General features: G+C 47.5%; 1 protein-coding gene across 4 annotated transcripts in view; it reads left to right on the top strand.

Annotated features, from left to right (window-relative positions):
- Positions 1–24,912, top strand: part of CHD6 (chromodomain helicase DNA binding protein 6) — a 2,307,824-nt gene that overhangs the window by 1,273,169 nt on the left and 1,009,743 nt on the right. For all 4 annotated transcript variants that reach the window (XM_069652122.1, XM_069652123.1, XM_069652121.1 and 1 more), the window contains exon 22: positions 13,072–13,231. In XM_069652122.1, the coding sequence (XP_069508223.1) occupies positions 13,072–13,231 (160 nt within the window). The remainder of the gene's footprint in view (positions 1–13,071; positions 13,232–24,912) is intronic.

Below are 24,912 nucleotides of genomic sequence, written 5' to 3'. Positions count from 1 at the left end.
AAAAAAACTATTCTGTGATTTATCTAATTGTGTAAGAGTGTATTTGTGTGACAAGTGATGCCTTTTTATTTATATCGAACAATAAAAACGGAATCTATTTTGGAACCAGCCTTGTGCAGGGTTTGTGATGTCTTATAGTGGTAATACCATGTGGTATGTGTTTAATTTGTATTTTTAGGTCACTTTGAAACATTAGGGGCAACGAAAGAGGGGTAATCAGGCTCACCTTCATGTTTTCTCTTTCTAAGTTACACCCATAGATGTTAAATGATTATTCTTTGAGGGGGACAGTCAAAGTTTTAATAAACTGTTTCGTCGCTGCTGTCGTGGTGTCTCATTTTTATGTTTTTTGTTTTTTACCAATAGGAACAGTAGTTTTCTTGTTTGATGCCTTTTTGCAGAAAATGGTGTAAGCTTCTTTTTCTGGTAATTTTAGTTTGGGTGCTATGTAGTACTTCATCATGTTTACCTTTGCAAGGTAATTGTTCAGTGATAATTTTGCTGATGTAAGGTAAAGAAGGTGCTAAATCAACATCATCAGCATTATTTGTGTTCGTTTTCAAAGAAGGACACGGAACCAAAGAATTTATAGGAAAGGTGCATTTTTCCAACGATGAAAAGGGGATATTCGCAAGAGCACCTGATACTAAAGGTTTTATGGCTGATGTGCATTTATCCACTAATCTGGCAGGCACATTATTACAAACAGTTTGTTCAACTGACTGTGAACCTTTTTGTTCCACGTATTTGTCCTGTTTCATTTGCCACGCTATAACAGAAGCTAATTGAAGACTTTGAGCGTTTAATTTATCGTTCATTGTATCAAAAAGTTGAGTAATAGTCTTCATTGTTAAGTTCATTGCTTCCAGTGTTAGTTCCACCACCTTTGGAATGCCTTGGGTATTTGGTTGGCTTTCTGTGATATTGCATTTCCGTAGGGTGGGAGCTAAGCAGGAAGACGTTACATTTGATTTTGTAAAAACTGCATTGGAGGATATCTTGGGTGAGAAAATGGTCTGTTGTACAGTAAAGATTGAACCAGGCGAATCTAAATCGATGACTGCAACGTGAATTTTTGTCCTGACTTGGTATGGCTATAGGAGCCAAAGGATCTCCCCTCAAGACCGTACTGTCGGAGAGGGAGTTATTAGTAGTAATGAACTGGGCAGACTTACTCTCTGTATCTATGTTAATATGAGAGTTACAAGATGCAGCATCACCAAGAGCTGAGGGCAAATGACTGTCACTTTTAGAAGCATGCAATTTCACTGCAGGGTCAGGATAAAAAAATGTACATTACGTCCAGCAATATCTTTAGTATTATTGGTGTGTCGAGTCACCAGCTTCCTAGCTTTTGTCCATGCATTCGGAGTAGAACACACTTGCCGTTGCATAGGTATGGTAGATAAAGCCGCTTTGGGCTGTTTGTAGGTATCAACACCCCCACCTTCAAGCTGGAGAGGAGGCATGTCCGTGCGGAGCGTATAGAGGCTCCGTTACATTTCGTAGCTTAACACACTGCAATTTACACACAAAGAGCACAACAGATAAAATGATTTACTACAACAAAATACAAAAGACTCCAAAGCCCAGACTTTCTACTAGAAGTCGGAGTGAAAATACCGTAAACAGGGAGACCAGCGCCGCCACAGCAAAGCGCTACTTCGCTCTGGTGCGTGCGCATGCCGAATTAAATAGGCTTGCGCTAAAAAACGGGCGGAGCCTGTAGTTTGAGTGACAATAGCCTAGTTTAAGGCTTTCCTTAATCGTGTGATGCAGCAATCCACGTTCCCAATCCAACAAGGTATACGGAAAAGCGGTACTTCCTCGGTACTTCGCTCTGGTGCGCGCCTTTATTTAAATAACAAAAGGGATGGGAAGAAGATCTCACTGACCCTATCTTGGTGATGGGTTTCCCTGCCTCAACAAACTTAGTGGCACAGTCGTCGTCAGGATGTCCAAAAATAAAAGACCACAGTCCTGTGTCCAAAAAAACCTATTCTGGTCGTCACACTTAATGTACTGCTGTTATTTAATATCAGGGGGAAACAATATATTCATTTATTTTTTTGTAGCCTTCCGTCTTTTGATCGTTTGCACCTTACTTGTGCCACATTCTCCAGTGCCAAGCGGGAAAATGTACTTTCCCTCGTCTTTCCATTGCTTGCTATAAGGAAAAGGGTTTAGAATTCAAATGAAATGGTACCAAGGTGCAAGCAATGCGGGCTTACTTGTTGTCCTTGGTTCTGTTTTAGGGCAACACATCTTTATTCCCCTTTTCCAAGTATTGCAATGCCTGTGGGGACCATCCATGTCCCCTGGTCTTGCAGGTTGGTTATGTTCTTAACTGCCAAGAAATCTGTTTGTTTCCCAGAATCACCGGGTTGAGGAAGAGAGCTGCCCCTAAGCTTTGCCAGCAATTCCTCCTTTTTTCTGCCGTCTTTTTGTTTGTACTTGTTAGCTTAATTCTCAAATTGTAAGTCCTCTAATATTTGGAATAAAGCATATTGATTTCTTTAACCTTTATTTCTCTTTTCCCCAGCCAATACCTGTACTGTTTATTGCGTGGGAGTTCACTTGGGTTGGTAAGACTTCTTCTTAGTCTCTCTCCAAAGTGGTCCCCACATTGAGATTTGAGCGCCGCACTTGTGAACGTAGTGGTGCTTCTCCGAATTTCTACCAGTTTTCTGTCCTGCTGAGTATAGCTGTAGAGCTCTGGACACCTGACGCCAGGGTCGCCCAGCGATGTCCCGCTGCCAGCTCTCCTCAGCGTTCCATACTGACTTCACCACCAAGTTTTCCCGTGCGGGTGTCTCCCATCTAAGGCTGCGCTGGAGGTTGGTGTTAGACGTTGTGCTTCATATCGCCGTCGTCTCAATTCTAGGACTGGGTTCTCATTGTGAACGCCGTCTGAGCTTTCCCAACGGTTCCCGGTTTCTGCACCGGCTACGGATTTGTCAGTGTCGTCCATGGCTTGTTTTCCTTGTGTGCACTAGGCGGGCGCTCTGCTGCCTGCACTACTATTTGGTGAACTACTGCTACTTTGCACTGACTCACAATTCTTTTGCTTCTTGGTTTCTCCACTCCTTTTGTAATTCGTTATGTTCTTTTCCACCTCGTGGCCGCCTACGACTACTACTCCTTTCTAGCCTCTGACCTCTACTACCACATCCACTCAAACTACGATCTCCCAAACTCCATCCTACTTTTTTTTTGTTGTCAGACTTGACAATAGAAATAATAAGGGAACTATAGTTCTGTTTTTGAGATTCTGCTCTTTCCTCTGGATCTAGCCTCCGTCTCCCAGTAACCTAAAACAATGGTTTCACCATACATTAGTACATATACCCATATGGTATATTAGGATTTAATTTGTATGGTGTGGTGGGAGGTTGTATTCGTTTTCTGTGCTTTGGTGTGGGATTTACGTTTCTTCTCCTTATTTCTGGGAGAAGATCTGCGTCATCACATAGTCCATTGAGCTACATACTTGTTTCCCTAGACCACATACACAGGGTGGAAAAGGCATTTCATGCACTAAATGCCAGAAGAGCCATGTGTTGTACTTGAACAGAACAGTCTTTGCTTAAGAGCACCCAGTTCTTAGTTTCTTTGCTGCAGGTAAAGAAGGGAACCTTGTAATCCAGTCCACTATTGTACATTGGATTTTTGAGCTCTGAAAGCGCACTCTCCGAGAGGTACAGGAGATATGTTACCTTTCATTGCAAATGTGCATCTAGACCGCTTATGGAAAGCATCCACGTGGAATTTAGTGCATATATTTACAAAACACTACTAAACACTATGTGTAGACACACAATATAGAGCAGATTCACAGGTGTGTCAGTATTCTGAAATATTTATTTTCAACTATTCCTTCAGCTCACCCTCCACCTTCATCAATTACTGCTTGCAAGTCTATGCAAAGCATGCAAGTCTAAACATAGTCACACGCCTTAGAAGGCAGACATTACTTAACAAGTTTAGTCTTTCTGTGGCTTGTATCTATGTAGTGTCAGATGCGCTCATCCATCCTTTCCACATGGGAACTGCAGAACACGGTTAATTCTGTTTTTGTTGCATTGCTACCTCACATTAGCCCAACATCTCATAAAAAGAAAATAAACAATCTGGGGACGTCTATGTGCTGAACATCATGGGTACACACATAAGTATACTGTGGCTACACTGTCCATGTCTACGTACTTTACTTCAGATATAAACTTGTTTTCGAAGGGATTGGTTCCTCCGACGTATTCCACATCTATGACAGGTAATCACCACAGCTGTGCTGCTTCGGAACATTTTCAGCACCTGCGTCGATGACGTCGATACGCTGTCCTCGAGGGCCTCCGTCGAGCCGATGTCACCGGATGTTATAAATAGGACACCCGTAGCCTCAGTTCTGTTTTTTCCGCGAACGTGTTCGCTTCAGGGATCTCGGCGCGCCTCGGTTCTTCTGAGTATTCTTCTATCGGTTCTTGGAACCTGTTCGTTTGTGAAGTTATCATGTCTTCTTCTTCTACCCCGCGGCCGGGTTTGAAGAAGTGTCGGGACTGCGGTTCCAAGATGTTGCTTATGGACCCGTACGCCGCCTGCCTCTGGTGCCTCGGTGAGGATCATGCCACGGATGATTGTGACGATTGCCAGTCGTTAACATCGAAGGCCTTGCGGGAGCGGAAGAAGAAGCTTTCTGTCGGTAGGGTTTCGAAGCCCCGAAAGTCGAAATCCGCTGCGCTTTCGACCGACCATTCGAGAAGCGACTCTCCGCGTCGCTGGCGTAAGTCCAGGGGATCTCGGTCCCGGAGTGGTTCCCGCCATTCCTCTGCCTCTTCGAGGCACTCTCGGAAGCGCCGTCACCGGTCGCCTTCCCCGTCCTCGTCGCGGACTCCGCCTGTCTGCGGGTTGCTTGTCCCAACAAGCACTCTTCTCCTGCGGAATGGGATGCATTTCGTATGGAGATGATGGCTATTTTTCAGTCACATGGCTCTGTTCCGTCCGTGCCTTCGAAGGAAGCCGGCAGGGAACGTGCTAGGGCCACCACTCGCACGCCTTTGGGCTTTGGTGGCTGGCGCGATCATCGGGCGCCTTCGAGGTCCCGATCGGACAAGGTGGATCGCTCTAGCCTTGCCCACTCCAGGTCCCGGGCCTCGACGCCCTCGAGACCGTCGGAGCCTGTGAGGTCTTCGAAGAAGACGTCAACGCCATCAGCGCCATGTCCGTCGAGGGACTCTCGAGGCTCCGGCTCCGAGGAAGTCATCGACGTCATCGGTGCAGAGGCCGTCGAAGGACACGCTCGGGGCTCCGTCCTCGAGGCCTGTGTCAAAGCCTTCGGCGCCACGCTCGACATCGACGCCGATTCTGTCGCCGCCCTCGATGCCTTTCGAGGATGCTTTATAGGAGGTAGCCCGTGCTTCGGTGGAAACCCTGAGGAAGGCCCTGAAGAAGTCGGTGAGACCTGTCTTTGAGCCTTTTTCTGTGCCCTCCTCCAGGGATTTATTCCAGCCTCTGGATTTTATTTCTGAGGTGGAGGAAGGGTCTGAGGAAGGTTTGGTTCCAGATGAGGTTCCTGACGAAATATTGTCTGGTCATAGCCAAATTGAAGACCTGCGTCAGTCTTTGCACAATGCCAGTGGTCTTGATACCTCCCCGGAGGTTGAGTTTGGCAGGCCTGAGCCTGGTACGCATGCTGACTCTTCGTACAGGCGACTGAAGTCGAGGGTGACTGAGTACTTGTGGTGGTCTGCGCCACCAGTAAATTTTCTGCAGGATGACCTGACAGATATCTTGGACCAAGGTCCACCAACTGATCCGGTACTGCCATTCCATATGGCTTTGCAAAGAAGGGTGGCGGCGGCTTGGACTGCTCCGGAGAGTCTCCCGGCAGTTGGTAAGTCGCCGAAAAAAGTACCGCCCAGCCAGTGGCGACCCCGGCTACTTGTCCATGCACCCTGCTCCGGAGAGTTTGATGGTGCAGGCGGCTACGGCGCCAGCAAAACGGGCATCGTACCCTACCATCCCTCCTGATAGGGACGACAAACGTTTTGACGGTGTTAGGGAGAATTCTCTGTTTAGGCTGAATTTCCTAACCTAGTGAGTCCCCCAGCAGCTTTGCTGGATTTTTGGGGTTTATTTTTTTCTCCTGCCAAGAGTGAGACTCTTTTACCGTCACTCTTGGGCCTGATTTGAGTGTGTTTCTTTGACTCTAGATGTGTTTAATGGGCTATGGGGTCTTTTACTCCATAGGGCTTCATGTGTTTTTGTGATGTGTGTTACACAGCACCCTCAGTGCAGTAACACAGGGGTGTCATAGTGACTCCCCAGTATAGACTCCATACCCTGGGACTGACTACTGTCTCCCAGGGTCTGTAAAGTCACCATTGACTTTACTAGTCTTAAATTCTGAACAGAACCAGTACAGACCATCATATTGTGGACGTACTGGCTGGGGCAATTCGATTGCCCCGGGGTCTGTTAGTCGAGAGGGCACGTCTCTGTCCCCCCTGATCGAGTTTTGGCTGGTGGCAGTGGATACTACTTTTTATATTCAACCGCAAATATTTCTCTATGGGATTTTCCCATTGTTCGAGGCTACTAACTTTATTTATTTAATTACGATAGCCTCGAACATATCGCCAGGTTATTTAATTAATATTAATCCTCCGGTTGGTATTTTGTGCCAAAACTCGGTTCAAAAATGGCGTTTGTGTTCTCTTCTGGGACTCCAACCCAAGTCGAGCCCTTTGTTGCACTTTTTGGCGGGCTTCTCCACAGAAGCCCTCCAAAGTGGTGCCACTCTGTCTGGGGTACCTAGGAGGGGTGGAGGGGGATTTAGGCACCCTGGACTGAGTTGCCTAGGCAACTCAAGTCGCACTCCGTCCTGATTGGCCGGTTCACCACTTAGCATGTTTGAGTGACAGCTTGGCTGAGTGAATGGGGGTTTTCTGCATAAAAGCAGGGCTTTGTGGACTGGAACTTCAGAAGTCGCCACAGGACCTAAGAATCCGACGAGGGAGAAGCTGAGCCGACCTGCCACGACGACAACACCGGTGGAGCCCTGCTGGACCGTCTCACCACTTTTCCCAACAACAGAGGAGATCTCCCGCCGGAGAGTCTTCTTCCTTTGACTGGTGGGGATAACCAGTTTCACCGTCTTTTCGCCTTCCTGACGTACCTCGTGGCCGCCTTGCCTGTGCCAAGCACCCCGGCAACCGGGATACCACATTTTACCACGACCGCGAAAAAAAGGTACCACCTTTAACAGGAAAACTCAGCGGCTGGTTTCTTCCCTGGCAGTGCAACGACCTTCATCTTTCCTCCAAGTCAAGATCTTCTCTTCCCCTGGACGACGACGAGACTTGCACCCGCTGCCAGGAACAACTGCCACCGCTGGAGGATCCTTCCCACTTAAGGTACCGTGTCCCGCCCGGCTTCCCTTGCCACTGACTGTACGGGGTAGATTTAGCCCCGGCTTTCGAACCTAGGTTAGCCTGGGACACCCTGGCTAAACTTTTCTGAGCCTCTCTAAACTCTTTTCGAACTCTCGGCAAGACTTTCTAAGCCTAGTGTGTGATCTTGGGCGCATTTGTGCTCTGCTCTCTCTAAGAGTGGGCCCAGCCTATGGACTTTGGCTCACAAGTGACTTTTGCTCTTCTGCCTTGCTAATAGTGTTCCTAAAGCTTAGAGTGGTGTACCTTCCCATATTCTGCCTTTTCTCTCCCTTCTTCATGAACTTATTGGAGTGCCATCTAGTTAAGCGCTCACCTCTGTATGAAAATAAGTGGTGTTAACTAAGACTTACCGAATAAGGAATAAGGGTTGTATATATTATAATAGTAACTGTGTTTAGAGTGTTTTACAATAAGAGTGCTGGAGTGTTTCAAACAGTGTGTTTTTAAATAAATAATTATATACTTTGATACCAAAGCTCTGGTCAGTGTTTGCTTGTATTGTTGTATCTGAGTGCCTATTGTGTATACTTTGCATACTGCCTAACTCTTCTTGAGAGAAGTCTGACTGCTCAGCCACAGCTACCAGGTAAATCTGGGTGGTACAGACTGCTACCAAGTGGGTTTACTGCTAACACCTGTAGTCCTAAATCTTTTGCAGTATTCCCAAAGGGAACTGCACAGGTTTCTGCCTAACAGACAGTTGGGCGAAGAAAGTATTTTCTTCAAGGGGTATGGCTTTGAAAGCAGCCAACTCCGTGTGTGCCTTAGCACGTTTCACTCGCACTCTGTGGAATTGTGTTTCATTGGCGGCTGAACATATTCCTGAAGGGGAGGAACGGGATGTCTTTCTTGTACAGGATGGCAAGGATGCCATGTGTGAATCCGTTCAGTCGGGTCTGGACGTGGCAGACTGTGTCAGCCGGCCAATGCCGGCGAGCACTGCGATGCGCAGATTTGCGTGGTTGCGGAAGTCTGGGTTTGCTCCGGATGTACAAGCCCGGCTTCTCAACATGCCTTTGATGGTGACCATCTTTTTGGCAGCAAGGCTGACTAGAGCCTTGAGAGGTTGCAGACCTCCAAAGTTGCAGCGAAGTCGTTGAGCGCTGCAATTCGCCAACCTCTGCCTTTTCGTCCTAGGGGACAGCAATGGAGGGGAGGTTCTTTTCGATACTACTCTACCTTTGGTAGATTGAGGGGAGCTGCAAGTCAAAGGGGCCAACGTAGGAGTACCAGAGGTGGAAAACAAGGTGCTCGAAGTGCCAAGGCCGCTCAGGCAGTTGCCTCTTTGCCCTCAGGCACTGCTGCAGCCGCTTCAGCTCAGTGATGAGGCCATGTCCCATGGTTTGCCGGTTGGGGTAAGGCTGGCGCAGCATCTTGTAGAATGGCGTGCCATTACTTCAGATGTGTGGGTTCTGGAGATCATAGCCCACGGCTACTGTCTTCTTTTCCGACAGAGACCTCACGACAATCCACCAGGGAATCTCTCTTTTAAGAGTCCTGATCCGCTCCTTGCGCAGGAAATCAGATCTCTGCTGGAGAAAGGCGCCATAGAACTGGTGCCTGTAGCGGAGAGGAATGGTTCCCCTTATTTTATTATTTCGAAAAAAGACGGGGATTGAGACCCATCATGGACTTGCGTGGTTTGAACAAGCTCCTCAGGAGGGACAAGTTCAAGATGGTTACTCTCTCTCAAGTCCTCCAGGCCCTTCAACTGCAGGACTGGTTGGTGTCTGTCGACCTCAAGGATGCTTACTTTCATGTGCCGATTCATCCCAAGCCCAAGAAGTACCTGAGGTTCGCGGTTGGCGACTCGCACTTTGAATTTCGGGTCCTGTCGTTCAGATTGACCTCCGCCCCAAGGGTTTTCACCAAGCTCATGGTGGTGGTGGCAGCGAGTCTCAGGAAAGGGGGGGGATTCACGTCTACCCTTACCGGGATGATTGGTTGATCAGGGCGCACTCTCCCGAGCACGTCCTGGATCATCTGTCAGTCACCTGCCACTCCCTTCACAAGCTGGGCTTCTCCCTCAACTTAAAGAAGTCCCACTTGACGCCAACCCAGCGGCTCCAGTACATCGGAGCAGTGCTCGACACATCCTTGTGGCAGTTTTTCCCTCCCCAGGTGAGGGCTCATCACATTCTGCAGATGGTGCACAAGTTTCAACATGCCCAGAGTCTCCCGGCGTTCGAGTTCTTGAGGTTGCTAGGCATCATGGCATCCTGCATTCCCCTAGTGCCAGAGGCCAGGCTGTGGATGTGATCTCTGCAGTGGGCTCTCAAGATGCAGTGGTCGCAGTCCTCCGGCAGGATGTCGGATCCCGTTCAGGTGCCGCCCTCGGTCGCCCAGGATCTTCTGTGGTGGGCCGTCGAAGGCAATCTGATGAAGAGGGCTCCATTTTGGCTACCCTGGCCGGAGGTGACGATCGTGACGGACACATCCCTCATGGGATGGGGAGCTCATGCCAACGAGTTGACAGTCAGCGGTGGTTGGTCTCCGTCGGAGTCCAGAATCGATATCAATCTGTTGGCGACTGTGCGAGGGAAGAATGTCCTGGTTCTGATGGACAACATAGTGGCCATGCACTACCTCAACAAAAAAAGGGGGGCAGGGTCACTTCCGCTGTGCAGAGAGGTGATGCAGCTCTGGTTCTGGGCCATCCAGCAGGAAATTTCGATATTGGCAGTTCATTTGGCCGGAGATGAAAATGAGGCAGCAGATGCTCTGAGCAGGCAGAGCACGGTCTCTCACGAGTGAGAGGTGGCTCAGGAGATTCTCCTGGAGATCTTCGCCCTTTGGGGGACCCCAAGTGGATCTCTTCGCCACCAGTGTCAACCAGAAGTGCGAAAGATTCTGCTCGTGGGAATTCCCTCTGAGAGGAGCCTTAAGGGATGCGTTCGTATTGGAGTGGTCCTTCCCACTGCTGTACGCGTTTCCTCCGGTCCCCGTCATTCCGCAAGTGCTGAGGAGGTTGCGGAGGTTCGGTTCCCGAATGATCCTCATTGCTCCGGCATGGGCCCGGAGAACATGGTACCCAGACCTTCTCGACATGTCCATCTGCCCTCCACGCCGTCTTCGCTATCGAGACGATCTGCTCTCACGGGAGGGGGGTCAGGTTCTCCAGCCAGAGGTCAAGTCCCTCAACCTTCATGCTTGGCTTCTGAAAGGTTGAGGTGTAAGGATTGGGACCTTCCTGAAGATGTGATGGAGGTGTTGCTTTCGGCCAGAAGGCCTGCAACAAAGTCCCTGTACCGTTGCCGTTGGAGAAAGTTCTGCGACTGGTGCAGGGTTAAGAATGTGGATCCTTTTTCATGTGACATTCCTGTGGTTCTGTCTTTTTTGCTTTCGCTAGCCCACAAGGGCCTGCAAGTGAGTACCATTAAAGGTTACCTTGCGGCGCTGTCTATATTTAAGCGCTCATCTGAGGAGTGTTCTTACTTAAAGATTCCTTTAATTTTGCAGTTTCTGAAAGGGCTCACTAATGTGTTCCCACCGTCACCTTTCCAGGTGCCTGGTTGGGATTTGAACTTGGTTCTAAAATTCCTAATGGGTGCTCCATTTGAGCCTTTACATTCTTGTTCTTTGAGACTGTTGACCCTTAAAACTGTATTTTTTGTTGCGGTTACTTCCGCTCGCAGAGTGAGTGAGTTGCAGGCACTATCTGTTAAGCCACCCTTTACAGTGTTTCATAAGGACAGGGTTGTCCTTAGGGTTCGTCCTTCTTTTCTTCCAAAAGTTGTGTCGGAATTTCATTTAAGCCAGAAGGTCATTTTTCCGGCGTTCTATCCTGCTCCACATCCTGGTAAGGAAGAGGAGAGATAGGTTGGATCCTAGGAGAGCTTTAAGTTTCTACATCTCACGCATGTCCCGGGTCATAGTGGACGATCAACTCTTTGTAGGATACGCTGGAAGGCATTTGGGACAAGCTGATACTAAGCAGACTTTGTCTAGATGGATTATCTTGACACTTTCTGAATGCTACCGCTTGGCGGGTAAGGACCCTCCTGTAGGCTTACGGGCCCATTCTACTAGAGTTGTGGCTGCCTCTACTGCTCTGCAGAGGGGTGTTCCAATTCGTAACATTTGTGAAGCAGCCACATGGGCCTCTGTCCATACTTTTGTCAAACACTACTCCTTGGATTCTATCCTTGGGCAAGATCTGGCCTTTGGCAAGGCGATCCTTTATTCTGCAATTTAATTGGGCATTCTAAAATTCTAAATACTTTTCCCACCTCCATACGTTGGTACTGCATTGGAAGTCTGTTATAGATGTGGAATACGTCAGAGGAACCAATCCCTTCAAAGAACAAGTTACTTTCTTACCTGGTAACGTTCTTTCGATGGGATGTTCCGACGACGTATTCCACATCGTTCCCTCCCAGCCTGCCCCGCTACAAAATTTCTTATGCGATTGCAGCTTGCGTTTCTGCAAGGCTTTCTGTGGTTTTTCTGGCAGAAGATTGGTGGCACACGTTCTGGGGGAAAAAACTACAACTGAGGCTACGGGCGTCGTTCGTCCTAATTATAACATCCGGTGACGTCAGCTCGACGGAGGCCCTCGAGGGCAGCGTATCGACGTCATTGACGCAGGACGCAGACTCCGAAACTTTTCCGAAGCAGCACAGCTGTGGCGATTTACTGTCATAGATGTGGAATACGTCGTCGGAACATCCCATTGAAAGAACATTACCAGGTAAGAAAGTAACTTGTTCATCTGCACCAACCACCAGTTGGCGGCCTATGAAAAGCATGCAGATACCAGCCACGGAAAAACCTATTATTGGGTAAGTAACATCTGATATATGGCCTTTCCAGTTGGGTGCTTGGCTACAGTGGCCAGTCCTATGTCTTAATGATCTGGTTCACCATGCGCAGATGCCCACTATTCGTATTAGATAAATGGTTTGAATTCTAATATTCGTAGATGTCCACAGTCTTGGCAGGTTCCTCTCAGTCGGGGACCCTGCCTCCGTATGTTATCCGCGTGCAAAAGCTCAAATAGTGGGCATCTGCGCATGATGAACCAGACCATTAAGACAGAGGACTGGCCATCGTAGCTAAGCACCCGACTGGAAAGGCATGCCTACCATGGATATTCCATAGGCAGCCGACTTTAAACGGATTTCAGCTATTACCTTGCCAATCAGCAACCTAGCTCACTTAGAGGGCTGTCATTTCTGAATTGTTGCCTTGAAAAAGACTGAAGCGGTTTAAACACGTGTTAGCAAGAGGGTGGAACTGATTCTACACATCACCTGCAATTAACAACAATAAATGGAACATTTGACAATCCATTGTGATATCTAAACTTACCACGATAAACATATTGTAGACAAGCGCGTGGTTGTGGGCACACAGTCGTTTTTCAATAAATAATCACCTAGGGCAGAAGTCTGCCACATTTGCCTTGCCTGCTTTGGACTACAGATTCAGGTCATATGCTTCAACAGCTAATCCGTAGAATACCAAGTTGAAGATTAACTCTGCCGTATAACCTGTTAGGATGATGTTGATTTGGTTGTTGATGGAAACATAACTAGCAAGTATAGAGGTTAAAGTTGAATGGATGATAATGAATGAGCAGCAACCTTTCTTCATGGTAGCTCTGTCATCTGTGTTTAAGGTTTGTCTGCTCCTGTGCCTCGAGGGAGAAAAGGGAGAAAAGCCAAGAACCAACTTCTTTTACCTGAAATAAAGAAAGCAGATTGGCTCATGAGATGCAATCCTGAGATAGTCCTACACGACGACAGCTACAAAAAGCACCTCAAACAGCACTGCAACAAGTGGGTACTTACACATCAAAAGATATCACATATACTCATCCCAGTGGACATGTGCCTGTGTTTTCATACTATGTTTGATTGTACATAATTTAGGTCATTCGACACTGCATCTATCAACTATCCAAAAAAGCTATATGTTATGTTTTCTGATATTTGTATGGTGCCTACGGCAGTTTTTATGGCCTTGAAGCACTGTGGGGTGGAAGGCCCTTTAGAAGACTGTAGTCTGTGCAAACATGAAAATAAAATAACATTACATTGAATGTCATTCGAATTTAGCGGACTAGTCAATTATGAGCAGAGATGACTAGTTTAAAGGCGTTGTAAAAGCCATGCCATGCAGTATGTTCAGGCGCACAGAGGAAATTATGTCAGTGAATATGTGACTGCTGAAGTAAATTTTTCATGGGACTCGGCTGTTTTTTATGGGTTGCGGCAAAAGGGAGGTTTGTGCTCTTTTGTCTAATGCTTGCACTCAAGACATTTTAAAAAAACAAGTACTAACAAAGGCAAACGTTTTGGCTTTTGTATGGGTATTAATGTGTAATGTAAGTAGTGTTGTATAGTGCCTGTCTGCCACTACGCACTTGGCTCTGTATGAAAAAAGGAGTAGGAGATTCATTAATGGGACAGTGGGAAAGGCAGAGGAACCCGGTTCCTAAGTGCTAATCTGCTTTCTTTGGGTTTGGTGGATAAACTTGGGAGGCTGTTATCCATAGGTAAGAGCCCAATATCTGATAGACTACAGTGCTTTGGGTCTGGTTAACTGCTGATGTGGGAGAGTGTGACAGGGCTAAAGATGAGAGCTTAGTCATTGCTCGGTTAGTGTTAATGCATGAATGGCTAGGCCTGTGGTTGCCTTCTTTGTGGGGTTTGTGTGTGTAGTGTACGTTGGTAGGAGATCTTACAGGAGAGTCTGTTAGTTAGGGGAAGGCGTGTAGACTAGGCCTTTCAAGGCAAAACTACCCGCAACCCTGCACTCCTACCCAAGGCTCTTTGCAGACAGTTTCCATTTCTCTAGCTCCCAATGCCACGTCTCTCTCTCTGTCCCATATAGAAAACAAATATCTGATGTCCAAATGTAGGACATCCCTATCCCGTGCACACCTTAATGCTTGCTTGAAGACCAGCCAAAATAGTTAATGAATCAATAAGGACATTCTTAAACAGAGGTAATATGTAAATGTTCAGAAATCTGAAAATGAACAACTGGATCATTGGAGACAATTAAAGGCATGGTCTAGTAAAAAAATGTATTTAAAAAATAGATAGGCAACATAAAAAAAATACTAGCATTCTCTTTTTTAAAACTTCCTATGTAAAATTTTGAGCTATTCAAGCTCAAAATTCGCAAAAGCAAGCACATGGGCGCATCCATTTTGTGAAATGGATGCCCTCCTGTGCTGGCTTTTGCTTTTGCGGCACTAACGAAGGAAAAGCCAGCCAGCTGTAGTAAACAAAAGCTACCGCTGGGTGGCTTTCCCTTCATTAGTGCTGTACGCGGAGGACGGGGACCGGAGACCAGAGCAGGAAAGCTGCAGCTGAATCTCGGTAAGTGCTATTTATTTATTTTTTTTAAATAAGCACTAGCTGCGGTTTTTTTTCTAAGTTTTCCGGGCTGGAGGAGCCCGGAAAACTTAGAAATAAAACCGCAGCTTTAAAAACGTTGCATTTATGTTTGTGGTCGCTTTTGTAGCAACCGCAAACAAAAATACAACGTTATTTTTTTGGAAAACGCTGCGGTTTCCAACACAACCGTGTTGTGTTTCTGCCTGCTGTGGCTATCACTTTGGGTCTCCGGTGCTCCCATGGGGCTCCCGAGAGCCCCAAATGGGAAAGCAGAAACACAACGCGGTTGTGTTGGAAAACTCTGCGGTTTTTCTTTCCAAGTTTCTCAGGCTCCTCCGAGCCGGAGGAGCCTGAGAAACTTGGAAAGAAAAACCGCAGCGTTTTCCAACACAATAACGTTGTATTTATGTTTGCGGTCGCTACAAAAGGCTCCTCCAGCCCGGAAAACTTAGAAAAAAAAACGCAGCTAGTGCTTATTTTTATTTTTTTAAATAAATAGCACTTACCGAGATTCAGCTGCAGCTTTCCTGCTCTGGTCTCCGGTCCCCGTCCTCCGCGTACAGCACTAATGAAGGGAAAGCCACCCAGCGGTAGCTTTTGTTTACTACAGCTGGCTGGCTTTTCCTTCATTAGTGCCGCAAAAGCCAGCACAGGAGGGCATCCATTTCACAAAATGGATGCGCCCATGTGCTTGCTTTTGCGAATTTTGAGCTTGAATAGCTCAAAATTTTACATAGGAAGATTTAAAAAAAGAGAATGCTAGTATTTTTTTTTTTTATGTTGCCCATCTATTTTTTAAATAACATTTTTTACTAGACCATGCCTTTAAATAGTAGATTAGGCTTCTTTAATGCAGAATAAATGTCAACATCTACATCACCCTGCCCTGATGGCAGTGGTTTCCTTCGGACACGCGTAACCAGAATAAGGGGGAAGTTCGCTCCTCACACTGTCAGTGAAACTTTCGTCATTTTGGGCATTGAACTAAAAAGCGGCTTCTGCAAACCCTCCATCTGTGACTTTTGTTCTGTGTTGTTTATTTGACTGCGTCTGCACAGTTTGTTTTAAAAGCTGCCTTGTAATTTGAAGAGATGACAGCTGGCCTGAGGAGTAAAACAGTAGCAGATTTGACCATTTGGAAAGCTTGTGAGCGTCTTTTCGGGGAGGTGGAAGCTGGTATGGGACAAAGCTCTGGTCTAGGTCGAGAAGCGATTCCCTGTCCCCAGTAATGGTGGTGCAGTCTCTCCAGGGCCTGTGAAAAGCACCGCTGCCCAATTTCTGAACAGTGGATCTATGGCAGTGGTTTGATGTTCCTAAAGATTAATGCTTGGGATCTGCTGCGATTTAACCAACAAGAATGGATTATATGCGCTCTATGTAGGAGCCCTTTGGCCCTACTCAGAAAACGGCTGTAGATCACAAGGACGCTGCATATACTCAATTTGCCTGTAGTGTACAGACACCGGTGCATTAAAAAAAAAGCTTAAGTCAAGGAGTGGGCTATTCAAGTTACTCTGTAGCTGACTACTACCGGATAGACACAGAAATGCATTCAATGGGATTATGTAAATCTGCTACGTCCTGATGAAGGCCGTAATTGATAGGAGCAAAAAAATAGACTCCAGAGACGGCCGAAACGCACCGCATCGACTTCTTTAAGAGCTACCTATGACACTGCAAGCTTGGATTTGGTCCCTGAATAAGGTAGGGCCTTTGTTACCTTGTACATATATATGTTGGACCGTTTTTTTGGTTTTAGCGTGCCTGCTATGGTCTTTTTTGTGTCTTAATGGCAGAATGTTATGAGCATATTATCACAGAGTATGTTGAATGATTTAAATGTCTGTACGGTGTGTATAGATCATGTATGTTATTATTTTAGCACAGGAATAAAACATTTTTTTGAACAAATCACCATGAGAAATCCGATGGTATAAAAAGAAGGGAAGTGTGTATGACATGATGGCCTTGATTATCATTTTTGTATATACCAGTTCTGAACTATCATTTTATTACAAAAAAGAGCTCCAAATGTACAGGAAAAACTCCCAACGACCACAAGCCGGCTTTTGGTGGCAGGACGGCTAATTTAGAATTGTCACACTCATGTCACGAGTCCACCCTGATGGCTACTATAGAGACTGTGAGTCATATTGTTACTGTAGGGGCCGGGGGAGGAAATAATGTCTTGGATGACTCTTTTAATTACTTGCTTTCTGCCAGTAAAAACCTGCTGGGAGAGATTACAGACATTGAACTGTTGACACTTACTGAGCATATGAATATAAGTGATTGCACAGGAAGAAAGGAGGTGCTCTCGGGGCTTATGATTTCCAAGGGGCTTCTTTCAATTGTGAATGCTGGGAAGGGGTTGTCAACCGCTCCAATGGAGAGTTTACAACTAGACCTGGGGGTAGGAGTTGAAGGGGTTGGAAAGTCTGTATTGAATGTACAGAAGGACATGGGTGTTTAGGGTTGAAGAGGTTCGGACATTAAGTTCTACCATCTACCCCCTCCCTACCTAAAGTGGGTTTCGAGTGGATTGTGCCCTCCAACGTCTTCCTCATCTTAGATGTATTCCATCCAGCTTTGCTGCTTTCGGCAGAGGGCGCTGTGCGTTGATGTCGTCGAGTCGATGGTCCCTTAAAGGCCTCCATCGAGGGTGACGTCATCGGGTGTATAAGTAGCAGGCGCGGCGCCCGTTGGCCTCAGTTCCGTTTTTCCGCAGTTATGTTGCTTCGGACATTCGGCGCGCCTTGAGTTCTGTCAAGAAATATAACATAACGAGAAGTAATTATGTCCTCGTCATCGACGCCGACCACGGCCCCGAGGTCGGGTTTTAAGAAATGCAAGTCGTGCAGCTCAAAAATGTCGATCACGGACCCGCACCGCGAGTGTTTGTGGTGTCTCGGGAAGGCCACGACACGGAGGCCTGTTCTAAGTGTCAGGCGATGACGGTGAAGGCCTTGCGAGAAAGGAGAGGAAAGCTACTGGTAGGTCGGAAGGATCGAAAAGCCTCTGGCGTCGAGTCGAGACCCCATGGGGAAAAATCTCCTCGACGCGAAAGGCATCGATCTAGATCCCGACGCGGTTCTCATCGCTCGTCGTCTTCGTCGAAAAAGTCGAAGAAACGACGCCATAGGTCTCCCTCCACCTCGTCGGACGAGTCTCTGAAAATGAAATGCCCCACAAAACATTTGTCTACCGAAGAGTGGGAATCATTCAGGGTCAAAATGATGGAGTTGTTTGAGAAGTCGAAGCCTCGGTCCGCGCCTTCTTCAGAAGCCGGCCGGGAGCGTCATCGCTCCGACACTCGTGCGCCCTCGAGCCCGGGTGATCGTAAAAGGAAGGATAGGGAACCTATCCAGGCTAAACGCTCGAGTCGACCGCTCGACGTCACCAACGCCGTCCGAAACCTATCACACCTCAAAGCCGTCGAAGGCCGCCTCGACGCCCTCGAAGCAGACCCTGTCGACGACCACTATGTCATCGACGCTTTTATCGACGTCGACACCAAAACCTTCGGCGCCAAAGGCTCCAACCAAGCCAGGGCAACCAGAAAAAGAGTAGGAGAAAACTACAAAACATGTATCTTCTTCAAAACCTGGTACTACACCTCTTCCTCCTCCTCTCCCAGAGAAGGTTTTCAAGCCTCTCCCTAGGAAGGAGTTTTTCAAATCCTTGACCTCAATTTTTGAGGAACAGGAGAGATCCAAGGAGGAAGATGTACCTTATGGACTGGAATATGGCAACCAAAATGTCCCAGAATGCTTGATATCAGAGGAAAGCAGAATGAGGGATTTGGTGGAGTCATTACATAATGCAAGTGGCATTGACACCTCTACTGAGAATGACTTTGGTAGACCAGATCCAGGAGAGCATGCCAGTCCCTTTTACCGTCAGTTAATGACCAAGGTGGTAGATTACTTGGGATGGGCTAGACCACCAGCCCAATTCGTCCAGGACGATTTAACAGACATATTGGACCATGGTCCCACTGAAGACCCAGTACTACCTTTTCATGCAGCCTTACAAAACAGGGTGGCCAAGAATTGGGAAACTCTGGATTCTATTCCTCCGGTAAATAAATCCCTTGCATCAAAATACCGCCCAGCCAGTAGAGACCCCGGCTATCTGTCAAAACGTCCAACTCCCGAGAGTTTGGTCATACAGGCAGCCACAGCTTCTAACAAACTTGCTTACCCGTCAATCCCTCCAGACAGGGACGATAAGCGTGTGGATGGTTGGGCACGGAAGGTATTTTCAGCCGGGAGCATGGCATTAAAATCTGCCAAATCCACAAGTGCCTTGGCAAAATTTTCGTACACTCTATGCGAGTGCATCGCAATGGCGGCGGAGCACATACCAGAAGAAAGGGAAGGTTTCCTAGCCATCGTTAGAGATGGAAAGGAGGCCATGCAGGAATCCCTTCAATCTGGATTGGACACTGCGGATAGTGTAAGCAGGCCCATGGGCACTAGCACAGTAATGCGCAGATTTGCGTGGTTACGGAAGTCGGGTTTTGCACCGGACGTACAGAACCGCCTCCTGAACATGCCTTTTGACGGGTCTCACCTTTTTGGCAACAAGGCTGACGAGAGCCTTGAGGTTGCAGACCTCAAAAGCAGCGGCCAAATCTTTAGGAGCTGCTATTAGGCAACCTCAGCCTTTTTGTGCGCAAGGGCAATCATGGAGGGGACGATCCTATCGTTATTACACCTCATACGGGAAGACGAGAGGAATGGCCAGTCAAAGGGGCCAAAGAAAGGCAACTCGTGGTGGACGAGGAAAACGTGCTAAGCCACCTCCAGCTGCAGCCTCTTTGCCATCAGCAGCTGCAACATCCGCCACAAAACCACGTTGAGGACTTGCACCACAAAACACCTGTAGGATGCAGGCTGTCGCAGCATCTGAAAGAATGGCGAGCCATTACTTCAGATGTTTGGGCTCTAGAAATAATAGCCCAAGGCTATTGCCTTCCTTTTCTAAAGCAACCTCAAAGCAATCCACCAGGGAGACACCCGTTGAAACTTTCAAACCCGCTCCTACAGCAGGAAGTTCTAACCCTGCTGGAGAAAGGTGCTATAGAACCAGTACCTGCAGCGGAGAGGAACAAGGGTTGGTACTCCCCTTATTTTTTGATCCCCAAAAAGGATGGAGGACTGAGACCCATCTTGGACTTAAGAAACTTGAACAAGTTCCTCAGGAAGGACAAGTTCAAGATGGTTACCCTTTCTCAGATCCTTCAGGCCCTTCAGCTCCAGGACTGGTTGGTGTCATTGGACCTCCAGGATGCTTATTTTCATGTGCCGATTCCTCTCAAACACAGAAAATACCTGAGGTTGGTAGTTGGCGACTCACACTATCAGTTTCGAGTCCTGCCATTCGGGTTGACCTCCGCCAGAGGGTCTTCACCAAGTTAATGGTAGTGGTGGCAGCGCACCTCAGGAGAGGGGTACGTCTTCCTCAGAGAGGGAACCTTCTCTCTCAAATGGAAGGTAAGGTTCTCCACCCAGAGGTCAGAACACTCAACCTTCATGCTTGGTATCTGAAAGGCTGAGATACAGGGATTGGAACCTTCCAGATGATGTTATGGAGGTGTTACTTTCGGCAAGAAGGCCAGGAACAAAGTCTATGTACCGTTGCCGTTGGAAAAAGTTTTGCAACTGGTGCAGGGAAAAGAATGTCGATCCTTTTCTATGTTCTATTCCGGAAGTACTATCTTTCCTTCTGACCCTAGCACATAGAGGTCTGAATATCGGAACAATAAAAGGTTACCTTGCAGCGCTTTCCATTTTCAAGCACTCATCGGAAGAATGCTCCTACTTTAAAATTCCTTTGATAACACAATTCTTAAAAGGTCTCACTAATGTGTTTCCTCCTCACCCATTTCAAGTACCGATTTCGGATCTAATTTAGTCTTAGAATTCTTAATGTGTGCCCCTTTTGAGCCTACGCACACGTGTCCATTAAAATTATTAACATGGAAAACAGCCTTTTTAGTTGCTCTAACATCAGCAAGAAGAGTGAGCGAATTGCAGGCACTGTCTTCTGGGCCACCCTATACTATGTTCCATAAGGACAGAGTTGTATTGAGGGTTAAACCACCATTTTTACCGAAGGTAATATCTGATTTTCATTTAAGTCAGAAACTTGTTTTACCCTCATTCTATCCTCCACCTCATCCTTCTAAGGAGGAAGAAAGATTACACAGACTGGACCCAAAAGGAGCTTTAAGATTTTACATCTCTAGATTTTTGTTACGCTCACCAGGCTCCCACAGGGGTGTCGATCCGGACTGGACAGCTGCTGTCTCCACCAATGTGACGTGTAGTGCCGAGATGACTGACCGGACTGGCCCTCCGAGCTTGGTTTGCTTGGCCCTTAGGAGTATTCTTCTGTAAATGGAGAAAGGGAATTAACCACCCGTGGAGTTGAGTTAACCCCCACCTTCCCCTGCTGTTCTCCCCACTGATCGCCTCTGATGTCCCTTCTTAAAGTCTCACCTGATGGTTTGGAAGGATGAGCTCTCCATCCTGCATCGAGCGCAGGGGCGCGTAGATAACTAGTTGCTTCACTGGTTAGAAGGAATTGGTGAGTTTTCAGAACATTGTAGTTCGTAAGAGTTCAAATGTCTGACTTTCACTCTTGTCCGATTCCTTGCAGTTTGCAGCTTCACCCCAGTGAAGAGTTCCTCGAGGTAGCTGACGAAGTTCAGGTAAGGATTTGTCCTATCCAACACAGTTCAATAAAATAAGGCCATAATGTAACCTGTTGCTTGCTCCCTTATTCAGGTGCGGAGAGAAAATATGAAGTTCGGGGAATATTGCCTCCGGCGGTAAAATTAGGTAAGTCTATTGTGGTGAGAAGAATTCCCCTAGTTTGTCCCTTTGTCTCACCTTGTTGTCCTTTTGTTCCCCTTAGGGGCAGGGGTAGGGCGAGGATGCAATGGAGACTGCGCCGACCCATGAAGAGGAATAGTACCCCCGGCGGTAAATCAGGTAAGTCTATGGGGTAGATTCTATTGCCTCTATTGCCCTTGGCTCACCTTTGCTGTTCTTGTGTTCCCCCTAGGTGCCGGAGCGCGGTGGACCGTGAGGATGCTGCGAAGGCCGGTGAGTTCAGCGCGGCGCTGCAGCAGGCGAGACGGCACGCGTAAAAATACTTCTTTCTTCCAGCTCGAAGGCGCGGTGGATCTGGAATTCAGTTTGCGGTGGATCTGGAATTCCGTTAAGGATCGAAGATCTTGCTCTTGTTCTAACCTTTTCTTCTTCTATTCCTCCCTTTTTCTAGGAGCTGCAGACTCGAGGCGGGCGTGGCAGAAGACTGGATGCAGGCTTGCAGACACGGTGAGCGTTACGCTGCTGGATGCAGAATAACGCGAAGCGTGTGCTGCTCTTTGGGCGTGGTTTAAATAGCCTCCAAAGTAGTCCCCCAGGTAAGTATTCGTCCCCAGCTCCACCCCAGTAAAAAATAGTCCCTAGGTAAAATAGTCCCTTCGAAGCCTCATTTGGCTTTGAGCTCTTGCAGCATGGTCTGCATCAGATAAGTTTTACTTAATGAGCCTATGGCGCCAGGACTGACTCTCTCCATATGAGCCTGGCGCCATAGGCGCCAGGACCGCACCCAAGCAGCCCCTAGCAGGGGTTTTTGGGCTTGCTCAAAATGACTTGATGCCTGCTTCCGGTGTTGGTGGACCAGGTCTGGGTCCCCGGGGGTAGGCATCATGACCACTTTCTAGGCTTAGAGTGGACAACCAGTTGTTTATAGGCTACACAGGAAGTAAACTGGGTCAATCAGTAACAAAACAGATAATTTCACGCTGGATCGTGCTTTGCATTTCAGAATTCTACAGACTAGCACAAAAAGACCCACCAGAAGGGTTAAGGGCTTATTCCACCAGAGGCATCGCCTCTTCCACAGCCCTTCAAAGAGGTGTCCCAATAAGGTCCATTTGCAAAGCAGCAACTTGGTCTTCACTTCACACCTTCTCAAAATTCTATAGCCTGGATGCTTCCCAGTCTAGGGAGCTGACTTTTGGAAAAGCAGTGCTTTATTCTGCCATCTAAAGGCATTGGTGGGAAAAAATCTGACCCCTCCTCCAGAGGAACTATGCAAAATACTGCTTTGGGAGCCTATCTAAGATGAGGAATACGTTGGAGGACACAATCCATTCGAAGAACAAGTTACTTACCAACTGGTAACGTTCTTTCGATTGGATTTTCCTCCAACGTATTCCTCATCGCCCTCCCAACCTACCCCTCTGTAGATTTTTTCCGGTTATTGACATCTCAAATCTTGCAAGGCTGATACCTGTCTGCCGGCACAATCTACACAGTACAAGATCACAGATACAAAAGAGGGGAAAATCAGAACTGAGGCCAACTGGCGCCGCGCGTGCTACTTATGCACCCAATGACGTCACCCTCGACGGAGGCCTTCGAGGGACCATCGACTCGACATCGACGCACGGCACCCTCTGCCGAAAAAATTCCCGAAGAGCTGCAAGGCTGGATGGAATACATCTAAGATGAGGAATACGTTGGAGGAACATCCAATCGAAAGAACGTTACCAGTTGGTAAGTAACTTGTTCTTTTGCTCCATTCCCCTCCATGACTGTGAATGCGGGAGTGTGTTTGGGGGAGGTAAATCAGGATGAATTGGGCGATCGGGATCATGATGGGGTGTTCGTTTCAGTGAATCTCAATCCGGAAATAAGGCTGCCATCTCCGGATATACCTGCCCGACAACCAGCCCTCCAGATAAGGTGTGTATTGTGCCTTTTTACGCATGTAATTATAGCCATTACGGAGCATTTCATTTTCTACTGCGTACCATTTACGCTGTATTTATTTTAATTAAAAAGCATACTTTCCTCCACTAGATGACACTATAGTACAAAAGGAGTTTTTGATCTGCACCAGTGAAGGTTTGGTGCACCGTGCTGGGTCTTGGAGTTTATGGAACGCAAGCCCCTATAGAATTAAATGCAGATCATAGGCGTCCTCCAGGGAATGTCTCCAGGGACTGTTTTGCTGCCTTCCCAGACTCCTGGGAAGATTCCTATGGGATTCCCATGGGGGCCGGGAGCTCCCCATGAGAGGAGTGAAACCTAAAAATACAGAAACAAAGGATTGACCCATTTCATAAGAGCAGGAATTGCCTGTCGGGGGAGGGCCTTTATGGGTCAGTAATGTCTCGGCTCGGTCGAATACTTGAGGAGTAGGAGGCCTTTATTGATTTGATTGGCCAGAGTAAGCAAGGAAAGTGGGGGCAAACATTAAATAGCAGCGTGACCAGTGAATATCAGTCTGGACAACCACGTGAAGGGAAGCCAGCGAGACGGAGCACCCATCCGTGAGACGCCAGACAGTACAACTCACCCAATTAATGAGCTTAAACTTAAAGTACAGGGTGAAACCACGCTCACTGCCAGTCATGCTGTGTCAAGTTGTGAACACTTTGTCCATACCATGTGGCATAAAGAATGCATTGCGCTGCCCCGCCCACCCGCCCCTTCTCAGTCTCTCTTTGAGATATGTTCCAGGGCTTGCTCTCTCCCCCTCCGTGAGACGTTTCGTGCACACGTGTCCACTGTCCTTCACTCCACAGTACTGCTCTGTACTTTCAGGGGAAGAGGGCCCTGGGCTTGCACCCGAGACAGGAGGCCACAAACGCCACATGGGTGGTGATGCCAAGAGACACCAGCCAGGTGAGCATCCCACCCTTTTGCTACCGCTATCTGATCTGCGTTTGGACGATTTGTCTTTCTCCCGAGCCAGTTAAAGAATCGGGTCAGGCCGACAATCGAGCACTGCCAGTTTACCAGGTCTCAGCTCGGTAGGCATACACACAGCGTCTGTGGCTCTGCAGGTCGTTAAGTGCTCAGGTTACAAACCCATTTCTTTATGGCAGAGCCTTTCATATGCTTGATGGAACATTTACAACTGAAGGAGCTCGCAAAGCACCAGTTACCTTGCACATCTGTGATATTTAAACTGAGCAACACAAAGCGCCCATTTAATGATGTGTTAGTATTAACACATCATTAAATGGGTGCTTTATATCCATGATGTCTACTAGCTTGACGTGCACAAAAATAAAGTTATTT

This window comes from Ambystoma mexicanum, chromosome 3p (assembly GCF_040938575.1).
Source record: "Ambystoma mexicanum isolate Mex_15411 chromosome 3p, UKY_AmexF1_1, whole genome shotgun sequence".
Taxonomy (NCBI): Eukaryota; Metazoa; Chordata; class Amphibia; order Caudata; family Ambystomatidae; genus Ambystoma; species Ambystoma mexicanum.
Note: the sequence above shows the minus strand (reverse complement) of the source record. Positions and strands in the feature narration are given on the sequence as shown.